The 15,414-nt window shown below is 35.5% G+C and overlaps 1 protein-coding gene across 8 annotated transcripts in view; it reads left to right on the top strand.

Annotated features, from left to right (window-relative positions):
- The window catches only part of PUM2 (pumilio RNA binding family member 2), a 99,863-nt gene that overhangs the window by 35,999 nt on the left and 48,450 nt on the right, over positions 1–15,414 (top strand). For 7 of the 8 annotated variants that reach the window (XM_053891130.1, XM_019451043.2, XM_019451057.2 and 4 more), the window contains 6 exons: positions 115–302; positions 862–1,031; positions 4,123–4,393; positions 4,633–4,726; positions 11,634–11,759; positions 14,552–14,694. In XM_053891130.1, coding sequence (XP_053747105.1) covers positions 115–302; positions 862–1,031; positions 4,123–4,393; positions 4,633–4,726; positions 11,634–11,759; positions 14,552–14,694 — 992 coding nt within the window. The remainder of the gene's footprint in view (positions 1–114; positions 303–861; positions 1,032–4,122; positions 4,394–4,632; positions 4,727–11,633; positions 11,760–14,551; positions 14,695–15,414) is intronic. The other variant, XM_053891129.1, reaches the window with a different exon arrangement.

Genomic DNA, 15,414 nt, shown 5'->3' on the forward strand with positions numbered 1-15,414 from the left:
ATCCACATAGTTGCAAATTCTATGCTGAGTTTTTGTACTTCAATATATTAATGTAAATAAATTTTGGTTAGCTTAAAAGTACAAACGTGTAATTGTGTTCTTTCTTCCAAACAGACCATTCAATGTCCCAGCCTATTATGGTACAGAGAAGATCTGGACAGGGTTTTCATGGAAACAGTGAAGTAAATGCAATACTGTCTCCGCGATCAGAAAGTGGAGGCCTTGGTGTGAGCATGGTAGAATATGTATTAAGTTCTTCTCCTGCTGATAAATTGGATTCTCGATTTAGGAAGGGAACTTTTGTAAGTATTTTGAATAAAGAAATATTTAATAATTACTCAGTGGTTTTTTGGTTATCTTTAAGTCAGTTTATTTTTCTGTTTTTTCCCAAGAGCTAAAGGAAATTTTATAACTTATTGGAGCTCTTGTTTTCTTTTTTTGGCCACTTCTTGAAATAGATGAAATAGTAGAACCACTGGGAATATAATCTTAGCCATGTTACAAAAATCAAATTATATGAATTAAAAAACATAATTTGCAAGATTAAAATTGCTTACTTATGGTAGTGCTTGATGTGAATGTAACCGAACAAAATTATGCATTAAGTAAGATATTATCTCTTCTGTGGTGTTACTGCTCTTCCAGCCCCGCTATAGTTAAGGTTGCCTTAGCTCTTCTGTTATAAATCACTGCTTTGTGCTCAGTTTTTTGGCCTTTGATAAATTAGTTGATTATGAAAGTAAAATAAGGTTCAATGTTTTTATTGTTTATGTGCACTATAGTGTAGTTTTAGGTCACCTTATGGTGCCTTTTTTTGTGTTTTATTACATATTCAGAATCAAACAGATTCTTTTTCTTCAGGGCACTAGAGATGCTGAAACAGATGGACCTGAGAAAGGAGATCAAAAAGGCAAGGCTTCTCCATTTGAGGAGGACCAAAACAGAGATCTTAAACAAGGAGATGATGATGATTCTAAAATAAATGGCAGAGGTTTGCCAAATGGAATGGATGCCGATTGCAAAGATTTTAAGTAAGACTTTAACTTTCTCAAGAAGAAAAGCATATCTCTTTAGGGATGATTACTGTTAGCTGATGTGGTTGATTTAGACACTTTTCCAATTTTGGTTTACTTTATTTCCCTTTGTACCTTGCGTTAATCCAGAAAAAGATTTAATTTTTTTTATAAGGAATATTGATTATGAACCATTTTTTAAAAAATAATTCAATAGAATAGTCTCTAAAACCATGCCTTCCATTAAAGGAGTGATGTTAGACATTGCTGTTACCTTTCTGCTAATATGGTAGTCTAAATTTTAACTTTTTCCTGCCTGCTAAAATTTAGTGAATTTTAGGTTTAATCTGTGATTTTTCTTGGCATACTCCTCTTGGGGTTGCTCTTGAGCACCTTTTTTGTGGAGTTTTCTCTTTCTTCTATCCCTGTATTGTATCCCCCACCCCCTACTTAACTCTTAATCTTGGAAATGAGAAAACATAATTAGCTTAGGAGCTGTGACCTTTCTTGTTCATAAATACGAATTTGTGCTAATACTTAATATTCCCGAAATTAGGAAGTAGGGAACATATTAGAGATCTCAAAAAGTTAGTTTTAAGCTTAGAAGTCTTTAAGTTGTAACTTAGTTCTTTCTTGATGGCAATTAAATATTTTCTTCTAGCCTGTCTCAAATTAGCCAGTGTACCTTTACCTAGATATTAGAGAGTTGTTTTTTCATACTGAATTCCTATAACTTTATATTTCACTAATGAGATGCTGAAAATGAGCTGTTTTCTTTGAGGTCTTGTGAGCCACAGAATCTCCCTTAACTGAGTGTAATCATATATGTGGGTGGTATGCATTTACATTTATTATTGCCTTTAATTGTCAAAAGCAGAGTAACAATGTTTCCTAAAAACAGTGCCATTTGTATCTGTTCTAAGTGCAAAAAAGCATCCAAAACCAGTAAACCTCTTTGACGAGAAGTACATTTCATGCTTTTCAGTTTATTTTAGAGCTTTATCCTGATTGTGCTTTTCTGCAATTACCTAATCTGCGATTTAGCAAGGGTGTATATTTAAAACTGAGTTGATTATGAGCCCTTCAGAGTATGCATTTATAATTGAAGTGTTAATACACCATTAACTATAGCAAGAAAATAGCACCACTTGATAGCGTAATTCCCTTTTCTATTATATCCTCTATCACTGTATTAGAGTTGTGTGTATGAAAGGCTATGCTTCTCCATATTAATACGGACTTGTACATTTATTAAAATTATAATTTTATTCCATTAAGGTTGGGGTATGTATTTAAAATCGCTTACAAAATATTTTAGATATAGTATTGTATTTGATAGTATAAAAATGTGTCAGACATATGGCTGTGGCCATACAGTCACTATGCTCACACATCATTAATATGTACATTAATTGATACATCATCAGTATATAACCACTAGAGTGTAGAACTGAAAGGAAGGAGAGAACTATACCAGGCTTTATTTTTTTTCCAGCTGATTTTTTAAAAAATATTCTTTAAAGAAAAAAAAATTTTTTTTTAAGTTTATTCATTTTTGAGAGAGACAGAGCGAGAGGGGCGGGGCAGAGAGAGGGGGAGGTGCAGAATCCGAAGCAGGCTCCAGGCTCTGAGCTATCGGCAGAGAGACCGATGCAGGGCTTGAACCCACAAACCGCGCTCAACTGACTGAGCCACCCAACCGCCCCTTTCTAGCTGATTTTAAAGAAGACCCTTTCAGTTTTATTTTTTTTCTTCCCATATAGTCTGAAAGAAAAGCAAACCTTTGTGGAATATTCACATGAAAAATTATGTATGGTTAAAGGAGTTGCATTTAAATAAATGCAAGTTCACCTAAGTATCTGGGAACAAATTCTTATAATTAATTACTTGTAAAATGCTCTGTATATGTTAGCAAATTTATCTCAATGTGAAGCTCCTGAAGTTGGGGGCAGAGTTACATAGATGTTAACAATTGGCAATGAAAGCCAGGTAAAATAGTTATTACCATTTATTTAATGTACTTAGGGTTGAATATACTATGAACTCAAGCTTCCTAAGAACGAACAAACTTCTTGTGTGGGAAAGGATCTTGCGTAAAATAATTCTGTAGAAGAAAAGACATTGGTAAATGAGAATAGATTATATATAGAAATAAAGTTTAGACCATGAAAGATGTTGATAAAAGAGTCGATCCTTAATATTTAATCTTAATACATTTTTTGGGAAAATTAAAGACGCTAGTTAGTAGAGGAAGTTGCTTTTTTGTATGTGGAAGTTTACTTTTCATTGAAGGGCATATTTAGTTTTTGGTAAATATGTTACATGTTTCCATTTCTTTCTGATGACTTAAACTGAAGCAATTTAGTGTGATAAAGATGGGTTTTTGAGAGCGGTCATAGAGGCTTTTCATAATTCCTTTTTTGTCCTCATTTGGAAAAATAAGTATAAGAAGATTATGTCTTTGGTCTCCTCCCTTAAGGAATTGAGGCCTGGAAGATGAAGTGATTTGCTCAAAATCATATTTAAAGTCGGAGTCCAGAGTCAGCCTTTGTCTTGGTTCATGTCCTTTTTTGTTATATCCCACATTTTACACTCTGAAGTCATGAAGGCCATCCTTTCTGGCCAGTCCCCTCCCCCCACCCTCCCCCAAATAGCAAGCAAGATTTTACGGGAAAATTCTGTACTCTTGGGCAAGACAGGAATATGGTAGGTGGATTTTGGTTTTGAGACTTCCCATGTTTGTCACTTGATAGGCTGCTATTCGTACTTACTCATTTTGTCTGTGATTTGAGACAAAAGTTTCAGGTAGTCTGAGCCTGAATTGTGATATTGGGCAATTTCTTATCTGTAAAATTGAGTTATATCTTTATGCTATTCACCGTGGAGAAAATAATCATTAGTAATATGAAAAAATGAAACTGTGTCAGTTCTTAAGACGTTAAACTGGGGGGGGGGGGGGGGTTGTAATAAAGTGGAATAATTAGTGACCTGGGGTGCCTGATTTGCTTTCTGTATTTTGCCGCCATTTGTTTTTCATGATTTTCCTACTTTCCATTCAGATTTGACTTACTACTTTTACTCATAATGCCTTTCTGTTTTCTTTATGTAGTCGTACTCCTGGAAGTCGTCAAGCCTCTCCAACTGAAGTAGTTGAGCGCCTGGGCCCCAATACTAATCCCTCAGAAGGATTGGGGCCTCTTCCTAATCCTACAGCTAATAAACCACTTGTTGAAGAGTTTTCAAATCCTGAAACCCAGAATCTGGATGCCATGGAACAAGTTGGTCTGGATTCCTTGCAGTTTGACTATCCTGGTAATCAGGTACCCATGGACTCTTCAGGAGCTACTGTAGGCCTTTTTGACTACAATCCCCAGCAGCAGGTAAAGCGTGCCCCTTCAGTGAAGCTTCTCTGAACTATGTACCGGTGTAGCCTCTGGTGCTGTGAGGCATGGACATGAATAATAGGAGTGTTCTTAAATACTTAATGTTTTATAAATAAAATGTTTTTGTAGTTGAGAAAGTGATTGAAATATGTGTTTAAAATAATCTATTCTCAGCTTTCTAAATAGAAATTAAATGCTTTGAGACTAATCTTTGTTTTAAATATTTTCCCTAATAGCTCTTTCAGAGGACTAATGCACTAACAGTTCAGCAGTTAACTGCAGCTCAACAGCAGCAATATGCATTAGCTGCAGCTCAGCAGCCACATATAGGTGAGTCTTTATAAGTTACCATTTTGATTAGACTGTTAGCAACTCTTGTGTTAGTATTTATTAGAATGTTTTATTTTTCTATAATTGTATGGGGTTCTTGTTTTAAAACGTCTTCTTAAAAGAGTAATAGATTACATGGCAGGAGTAAAGATTAACTAGGGAAGAACTGTTTCTGATTTTTGTATCGTTAAATAAAAATGTATAATATGATGAAAGCTGTCAGCACATAAGGTCAGTGTAAAGTTAAGAGAGTCAAACACTTGGAAATTCAAATGTAGTTATTTGTGTCTTTTTTCAAGTAAAAATGCTTATTTAAAAAGATGGTTTGGGAATCAATTCCAAGAAAATTCCTTAAAATATTTTCTTCTTCACTTCATTAAGTTATTTGGACTTTGACCTTTAGCCTTTAACATGAATTATTATACCTTTGTTATTGCTAGAGTCAAAGCATTGGTACATGTTGTCCATGTTGGGGTTTTTTATTTTTAACTTTTCAATTTGAAGTAATTCTAAATTTACATGGAGTTGCAAAGAGAGTACAGAGAGGTTCCCCACACAGCTTTCCCTCAATGGTTACATCTTACATAATCATAGTACACTACCACAATCCGGAATATGATATTGGTAAATGTATATGTATAGTATTACATCATTGTATCACATGTGTAGATTTATATAACCACGTTTATGCCTGGTTTTAGCTAACCTTGATTTATTTCTTGGTTGGAAAAGTTGTGAATATTCTCAACATCATAATCAGTGGAAGGGGGAGATATTTATTAAGTTGTTTCTCTTCCCTTACATTTGTATTGTTCTTTGTCAATCCAAGAAGGACCCCTAGGTCCCAAATTTTATTTTTGGTTTTTATCCAAGACGACCACACATTTCTAGGTGACTTCTAATAGCACCATGCATTCTTTGCCTCCAACTTTCTTTATTCCTATACTTAATCCTTCCTTCTCATTGTTAGAAACATAGTGATTCCTGTCTACTAATGGACTAGTGTAATGCTTTTATTTATTTCTTTATGGTATGGTTTAATATATGACAGGCTAATAGTATGCCCATTATTGCTCTTCCTTTTTGAAGTTTTCTCTTCTTATAAGCTTTTTTATATAAACTTTAGACTTCATTTATTTACTACCAGAACATTGGGTTAAAATTTTAAATTAACTTTGGGAAAATTGACATCTTTATGATATTAAGTATTCTAATCAGGACATGGTGTATTTTTATTTTTGTTGACATCTGCTTATGTGTTGTTTATGAGTGCTTTAAAGTTTTTATCATATAAGTTTGCATATTTCTTAATAAGTATATTCTTAGATATTTTATCTTTTACTATCATTGTAAATGGCTTTTATATATCTTTTAATTGGTATCTGTGAAAGCTCTTGATTTGTAAATGCTAACTTCTATGAATACTTTCTAATAATTGAATCATTCTTGTGTTCATGGAATAAAAATGTATATATAATTCTCTTAATGAGCTCTTTCAATTGGCTAGTGTTTTATTTAGGGTGTTTGCATCAATAATGTGTACATGAGGGGCGCCTGGGTGGCGCAGTCGGTTAAGCGTCCGACTTCAGCCAGGTCATGATCTCGCGGTCCGTGAGTTCCAGCCCCGCGTCAGGCTCTGGGCTGGTGGCTCGGAGCCTGGAGCCTGTTTCCGATTCTGTGTCTCCCTCTCTCTCTCTGCCCCTCCCCCGTTCATGCTCTGTCTCTCTCTGTCCCAAAAAAAAATAAATAAAAAACGTTGAAAAAAAAATTAAAAAAAAAATAAAATAAAATAATGTGTATATGAAATTAGTGTTTACATTTGTATGTATGTTTGTTTTTTCATTTCTTTGGTCAGATTTGTCATAAAAAGAATTTAGAAATATCTCCCTTTTTAGTACCCTGGAGTATTTCAAGTAACATTGGACTTATATGGTCTTTTAAGAGACCATAAGGCAGAATTTCTTTGTGAAGCCATCTGGAAGACTATGCAATTAAATTTGAAAACCTGAATAAAATGGAAATATTTCTAAGCGTAATTTACCAAAATTGATCCCATCTTTTAAAAACATTTATTTTGAGAAAGAGAAGGCACATGAGCAAGGGAGGGGCAGAGAGAGGGTGGGGGTGGGGGAGAGAATTCCAAGCAGGCTCAACACAGCACAGAGCCTGACACAGGGCTCAAACTCGCAAACCAGATCATGACGTGAGCTGACACCAAGAGCCAGATGCTTAATGCACTGAGCCACCCAGATATAAGAATCCTACCTTTTAACCTTTGTTCCACAGTTAAATGTATTTATTGTTGACCATCACTCTTTTTATCCAAGTTTGACTAGTAATTTCATGGGTGTCTGATAGCCTACTTTAGAACAGCACTTTACAACAGAAATATAATATGTGCCACATAGAGTTTTAAATTCTTTTGTAGCCACATTTAAAAAAAATTTTTTTTTAATGTTTATTATTTGAGAGACAGAGAACAAACAGGGGAGGGGAAGAGAGAGACAGGGAGACACAGAATCGGAAGCAGGCTCCAGGCTCCGAGCTGCCAGCACAGAGCCCATCGCGGGGCTCAAACCCACAGACTGTGAGATCATGACCTGAGCCGAAGTCAGCCACCCAACTGACTGAGCCACCCAGGTGGTGCAGTGGCGGAGTGGGTTCTAACCTTAATTGGGATTTCAAATTAACGATAAAAGCATGTATTTGGAAAATAGCTCCAAGATAATTGGGTCCTATTCCTAATGTATCAAAATTTTAAATGAGAAAAAGTTTTGCAAGACATTTTGCCTCTTTGATAGACAAAGAACCATAGATTAAAACAAAATATTTTTAATGCTTTATTTTACCAATGCTTTATTTACCAAGAGATTGACAACTCTTTAACAGTTTAGTAGGGGCACCTGGGCAGTTCAGTCTGTTAAGTATCCAACTCCTGATTTCACCTGAGGGTATGATCTCATGGTTCATGAGTTTAAGCCCCATGTTGGGCTCTGGGCTGACAGTGGGAAGCTGCTTGGGATTCTCTCATGCCCCTGCCCCTCTCCCACTTGTGCTTGCCCACCACCCCCTCAAAATAAATAAACTTAAAAAAAAAAATTTTAAATGGTTGGGTAATGTCCAAATTTGACAGGAGTGTGAATGGCATATTCATATATTCCTGATGGAAATTGGCACAACTTTCCTGGGGAGTAATATGGACATATTGGCCAAGAATTGATGTATATTTTCCCATTTAAGTGAATTAAAAAAAAATTTTTTTTAATCTTTATTTTTGAGAGAGAGAGAGAGAGAGAGAGAGGGAGAGAGGGAGAGAGAACGCGCTTGAGCAGGGAAGGGGTAGAGAGAGAGGGAGACCCAGAATCTGAAGCAGGCTCCAGCCCGTGAGCTATCAGCACAGAGGCTGATGCAGGGCTCGAACTCACGAACTGTGAGATCAAGACCTGAGAGAAGTCAAGACAGTCAACTGACTGAGCCACCCAGGCGCCCCTCATTTAAGTGAATTTTTAAATGTTTATTTACTTTTGAGAGAGAGACAGACAGACAGACAGACACACACACACTGAGTGGGGGTGGGGCAGTGAGAGAGGGAGACACAGAATTCAAAGCAGGCTCCAGGCTCTAATCTGCCAGCCTAGAGCCTGACATGGTACTTGAACCTTAACTGAATTTTTATAAAGATAGGATGATAATGCAGAGACCTTGCGTACTAAAAGAATAATAAGATTATTATAACGAAAGATTGTGGACCATCTGACTATATATCCTTAATAGACTGGTTAAATCATGTATGTTCCTTCTGTATATTAGAAAGAATGACTTGATAGGTTACCTGTTGACATAGAAAAGGACCTATGGTTAATTGGAAAGTGAAAAATACATATTAAAGTGCCATTATAGCCTACAGTATATAAAATGTGTGACTGTGTGTGTGTTCATTTCAAAATTGAAAATGATGTATATACCTACGTGTATGTATAAACATAAATATATAAACACATTTGTATACACGTGCAAACATAAATATATATATGTAAACAGTGTATTTGCTGTCTAGTAAGTTGTAAATATTTCTAAATTAATCATGAACTTAATAAAAACACATGAAAAACATTTTTTCAATAAGTTTCAGTATGTATCCATTAGGCTAAACTAATTCCTTTTCCCCCCACATACCTGAAACTTCATATCTGCTTTATATCTCATATTTGTTTTATAACAAATATGGAGAAAACTATATTAAAATCCTCTCTAAAATTGAATAATTCAGTAGAATATAAGCCAACAGTCAGTAAAGATTACATGAGGACTTTGACTTTCCGTTTTGTAAACTCCACTAGTATTGGAGATCTTAAAAGCAAGCTTTTTAAATCATAAAATATGGAATATAAAAAAATTATATCCTGGCTTTGAGATTTTGTAGGGGTACGCGTAGGACATGAATACCACAACATCCATCATTTTCTTTGTGACAAAGACAATTTATGATAGAGGAAACGGAAATCTTGGAACCTTTCCCCTAGGGCTTAGTTAAGAATGCAACTCTGAGCAAATGATTTTTTAAATAGTGCAAGGATATTATTCAACTCTCTCTCTCTCTTTTTTTTTTTTTTTCCAGTTTATTTATTTTGAGAGAGAGCCTAAGCAGGGGAGGGGCACAGAGGTAGGGAGGAGAGAGAGAATCCCAAGCCGACTCCTCGCTTTCAGCACAGAGCCCAAGACAGAGCTTCATCCTAGGAACCGTGAGCTCATAGCCTGAACTGAAATCAAGAGTCAGATGCTTAATCTAATGGGCCACTCAGGTGCCCCTGAACCCTCTTTTAGTCTTCCTTTATTAAAAGCAAAGTTTTGGGAGCTCCTGGGGAGCTTAGTTTGTAGAGTGTCTGACTGTTGATTTTGGATCGGTTCATGATCCTAGTATCAAGCCCCATGTTGGGGACCATGCTGAGTGTGGCGCTTGCTTAAGATCCTCTCTCTGCCCCTCTCCCACTTGTGCGTGTGCATGTGTGTATTCTCTTTTCTTTCTCAAATAAAAGTTTTAAAAACTCATTTTTCAAATGGTTGTGCCTGTACATGAAATCAGTGTTGTGGGGTATGGCCACTAGTTTTAGAAATTAAATAGATTATAGAAATTAATAAATTTAGTAGAAAATACTAAGTTACATGGAACTTTATAAAGATAAATTTTTTTTGATATTTTTGTTTGTGGCATGTATATGTATATATGGTCACTAGGTTGATGTGAAATATATTTCATATTATGGGTCACATTCAGAACATTTAAAAACTGCTATAATATAGTTAGAATGGAGTTTCTGAACCTTGATTTCAAGGTTTAGAGTAAGTGTTCCTTTTGAATTCTTTCTTTTAAGTCATTTATACCCACATGCTTTTATTCTCCTATTCTCCCCCTTAATCATGTTTTTATTTATTTTTAAATATTTTTAAGTAACCTCTACACCCATGTGGGGCTTGAACTCTCAACCCCGAAATCAAGAAATCATGTGCTCTACTGACATAACCAGCCAGGCGCCCTATTAATCATCTTGTAAATTGAATTTTTCTGAGCTCTTGTAACTTTTTTTTTTTAATTTTTTTTTTAACGTTTATTTATTTTTGAGACAGAGAGAGACAGAGCATGAATGGGGGAGGGTCAGAGAGAGAGGGAGACACAGAATCTGAAACAGGCTCCAGGCTCTGAGCAGTCAGCACAGAGCCTGACGCGGGGCTTGAACTCACGGACCGCGAGATCATGACCTGAGCCGAAGTCGGACACTTAACTGACTGAGCCACCCAGGTGCCCCTCTTGTAACTTTTAAAACACCTCCTTTCCCATTATTTCCTCACCTTCCACTTGTTTTCCAGAAGAGACAACTCAAGTCCATACTTTACAGTGACTAGTATACACAGTACTTTCTTGATACCAGCAGTTTTCTTTAATAAGTACTGCAAACGAATATTTAAAAAATCTTCCCTGCCTTTTACCGAATTCACGTTAGCAGTCATTAGATGCAGAAGTGGCCTTAAAGTCACAGTTCTGCCTAAAGCTCTTCATTGTTATTCTGTTGCTTTCTGGGTAAAGTCCAAACTTAACATGACCCAGGAAGGTGTTCACAGGTCTTCATTCTGATTGTAACTCCAATTTTGTCTTGTCTTGCCCTGCCCTACAACCCCACATCATCCTACCCACACTTTCTGAAGCTCACTAGGTACCCCTTCTCTCTGTGCCTATAGCTCCTACTATACTGTATTCTAATTGTCAATTTGTTTTTCTCATTAGATGGATTGATTTGTGAGGGCAGATCATGCCTTCCTCACTATTGAATTCTTAGCTCACAGTATAGCTTAATAAAGATTAAATTAAAAAATACTGGGGCACCTGGGTGGGTCAGTTGGGCATCTGACTTTGTCTCAGGCCATGATCTCGCAGTTGATCAGTTTGAGCCAGGCTTCAGGCTCTGTGCTGACAGCTTGAGCCTGGAGCCTGCTTCTGATTCTGTGTCTCCTCCTCTCTCTGCCCCTCCCCTGCTTGTGCTCTGTTTCTCAAAAATAAGTAATAAGCATTAGAAAAACAAAAGAGAAACTACCGTTGAACAATAGTAGTTCTAACTCTAAACATTCATTGTGTGTCTGTTTTGCTAGTTCTACACAGTCCTTTCATATTTGGTATCATGTTTTAACTCTCACAAAAATCCTCTAAGATAAGTGGTGATACACCTATTTCCTAAATGAAGAATCTTAGAGTCAGGTGATGTTACATGCCCAAAGTCACTCAGTTAATCAGAGTTTGAACCACTATACGCACTCTGCTTCCCCACTCCAAATTCAGTGTAGAAATTATTTTACCTAATGAAGAAAATAATACTTTACATCTTCATTCATTATTTCTCCCCTTTTTAAAATACAGCTGGTGTATTCTCAGCAGGCCTTGCTCCAGCTGCATTTGTGCCAAATCCGTATATTATTAGTGCTGCTCCTCCAGGGACTGATCCATATACTGCAGCAGGGTTGGCTGCAGCAGCAACATTAGCAGGTAACTTATTGTTCATCCTCGTTGCTTATTATGGATTTAGTTTTAATTTTCTTACAAGTTGTGTTTTTGTCTATTTGGTGAGCAATTTGAAGTTCCTAAGAAAATCTGAAACACTTATCTAGAATCAAGTGACGTTTCCAGAGAGTTAGTTTACTATTTGTCCAGTTTTAATGCTCTAGGAAAAAGCTGAAGCTTGAGAACTTTTTCCTTTTGTACATAGTTGGTTTCCAATTCAATTTTGTAGTTTCAGAAATCTTACATTGCCAACCACAGATCTTTTTTCTGACCAATTCCATCACCCACAGAGACAGTGCAAAAGTAAAGTTACTTCTAATGCAGTAAACTGGGGTAGGTACCATAGATACCCAGGTCAGGGAGAGTATGAGGTAAGGAGCTTCAGCAGTCTTGAGAGAATGAGTATCTAAAAAGTAAAGTTTATTTAGCAGTGTTAAAATAGGCAAGCCGACTGAGGGGCAAAAAGGTGGCATGGAGTTGGAAAGCACTTAACTGTCAAAACCAGAAACTGCCACTCAAAGTCTAAAATGAAAACCAAAACTATACAAATGTCATGTATCAGTAATATGGCAGTAATACTGGGGAAAAATGTTTTTAAACCCAAAGCTGTATTTCTTGCTTATTTAAGTAGTAAGGACAGTTGTGTGCTGGTCACCATCCTATTGAGCCAAGCAAACAATTTGCTGATCTTCTGTGTAGGGTTTTGAAGAAGAGGTTGTTTTAGGTTGAGTTGGTTATAGAGAAAAATGAATTAGTCTTAGGCATGGGTTAATGTTGGTTACAGAGGCAGGAACAGGGTCATGTCAGCCATAAATGTGTGTTCACTGGAGTGAGCCTGCCAACTGACTGACTTTCATAACTCCAGACTATCATGATTTTTAAACTTTGTTCAATGATATGAATTGTCACTGATGAATTTGACAATTTTAAACTCCACTTCTGGCAGTTATTATCCTGACTGTAGAACAGTCAGTCTTTTCCTGGGAGTTAGGGGACTTGTTTTTTATACTCAAGACTGTTTTAAGAAGTGAAAAAATAAATGTTAATTTCAAATTCTAGTTTGATAGCTTATTTAGGAGACTGAAACCAACCTATCACATTCAGTAGATTTTAGTATTAGTATAGATCTGCACGTAATTCCATAAGGAGGGGATGAGCTTTCTTGGTGCCATTTAACTGGATGTTAGTATGTAAAATTCTGGTATATCATACAATCTATGGACTTTAAGGAAACCTTAAGAAATGGTTAGTTTTCAGATTAAGCATTCTAGGCATTTTGGATTCAGGCTTTCTAAGACCAGTGGTGTCCAATAGAAATATAATGTGAGCCAGATAATGCAATTAAAATTTTCTAGTATCTACATTATAAAAGCAAAAAACAGATGATATTAATTTAAATGTTTGATTTATCCCAACACAACCAAATATTATTTTAATATAATTAATATTTTTTTAATTACTAATAGATATTTTACTTTTTTTTTTTCATGCAAAGTCTTCAAAATCCTGTGTATATCATACTTAAGACCATATCTCAGTTTGGGCTGTCTAACTTTTTAATTCTTCAGTCGTCACAGGTGGCTTCTGGCTATTGTTTTGGGCAAAGAGGTTCTAGATAGATATTTGACTCTTGTTTTGATAATGTATTCTTCATAAATCCTGTTAACAGTTTTCATTGTAGATGGTGCTTAAACTGTTTTCAGAAATAATACTTTAACTTTAAGTTTTTTAATGCTTTTCACTTTAGTGATTCAGTCAATTGTACTGGGCTTTATTTCCCTCCAAAACAAAGTGAATCCAAGAGTTTAACTTTTTAAAATATTAGATATATTAAAATTGTATCCGTGGAATTTTAGGCCATCTTTATTTTATCAATTAATAATCATGACATCTTGCTCATGAACTTAACGTGGAAATTATTGTGCATAATGCTGTTTATTCCCATAGAAGCAGATGTTACCTTGAATAACATAGACCAGAGCAAGCACAGTTCATTCTATTTTTCCTAGTTTGCTTTCACATGTCTGTGTCCCTCTGTGCCTTTATATTACTTGGTTCTTTCTTGTCTTTACTCACTAGTTCCATTTTCCTAACCACATAAGCAGTGATGTTTCATTTGTTTTCATGCAATTTTCAGTTGCTTTGTGAGAATTGTGACTGTTTCAAATATGAAGAATATTTTTAATAAAAACTTTAACTAAAAAATATTTTTAAATTCAAGGTTTACAATTCAAATACAGTTGTCGCAAGCTTGGTACAAGAATGTTCCAAAGTTTTATGTTGTAGATTGCAAATAAAAAGATAAAAGTGTTTTGTAATATTTTGGTAATTTTTTTCAATATTCAGAAAATAGCCTTTTAAGAGAATTTGAATTGAACATAGTAAATCTTGCAGTTTTATGAAGTCTAATGTTCCCTGAGTATATTATCTGTGTTTGCCAGTATCAAACCCATAAACTGGCATTCAGTAACTGTTGCATAGATGGTTAAGTATCCTGTTAGTTCATTGGTCCTTTTGACTTTAGCTTTACCATCTCCATTGAGGCCACTGCTGTCACTCCTGTTTCTCTTGAAGTAATCATAACCTGAATGAGACTTTTTCCTACTAGAATCAGGAAAAAAAAGAAAGGATATAGCAGGTGTAAGTGGGTTGGGGATTATAAGGACATTTGCTTTAACTCATATAGTGTTCCTTTTTATGATCTAATGGTAACTGATTTATCTATAAAATGTAAGTAACTTTTTTTTTGGGGGGGCGGGGTGGGGTGTGGGGTTTAGGTCCAGCAGTGGTTCCACCTCAGTATTATGGTGTTCCATGGGGGGTGTATCCAGCCAATTTATTTCAGCAACAAGCTGCAGCTGCGGCAAACAACACAGCAAATCAGCAAGCAGCATCACAAGCTCAGCCTGGACAGCAACAGGTATAGGCCTGCCTTCATTAAATCATACCTGAAGAGTCCTTGAAATTCAATGAGTTCCTTGTTTTCAAGATGTGTGTCTTTTCATCTCCTCAGCATGTAATGTAGTACCTATATACAAGTATTGATTACATGGTGGTTTTTTTTTTCTAATTGGTATTACATGAATTTAAAGATTGAGGTGTATTCCATTTCTACATTTTTGTTATAGAAACTGTTGAAATCTCTAGCAGATTTTAATTTTTCATCACCTTTTCAGGTGTGCTCATGTTCCTATCAAAGTAATTATCACTTCATTTTCTTCTGGGTATTTAAATTACTATTTTAAATATTAACTTAATACATTTCTGACTAGAAAATGATTACAGAGTATATTTTTAAGCAAGCTGGAGAAAATTGAAAAGAGGAAATATTTTCACTACTGGTTAAATTTAATTTCTTCAAAAAGAAAATGTTTATTACAATGGTTTTGGTTGGTTTTGGGTTTTTGAAATTTCTGCTGCTTTTATGTTTTGATAAACTGTTTTGATAAATGTAGAAACACTATTGGTGATTTCTGACTTCTGATTGTCAAATTCTTCATATTTATACCAAAGAAGCAACTTACTGACAAGTGTAGTGTTACTTGGCAGTTAAATTTTATTCTAAATTTCCTTTATGTGGTTTATTACTGTATTGGTGTTCTGTTGAAGCTGTCCTTTGGCTCAGTCCTTGTAGATTAGA

Source organism: Panthera pardus, unplaced genomic scaffold (genome assembly GCF_024362965.1).
Source record: "Panthera pardus isolate Hobbes unplaced genomic scaffold, ASM2436296v1 HiC_scaffold_26, whole genome shotgun sequence".
Taxonomy (NCBI): domain Eukaryota; kingdom Metazoa; phylum Chordata; class Mammalia; order Carnivora; family Felidae; genus Panthera; species Panthera pardus.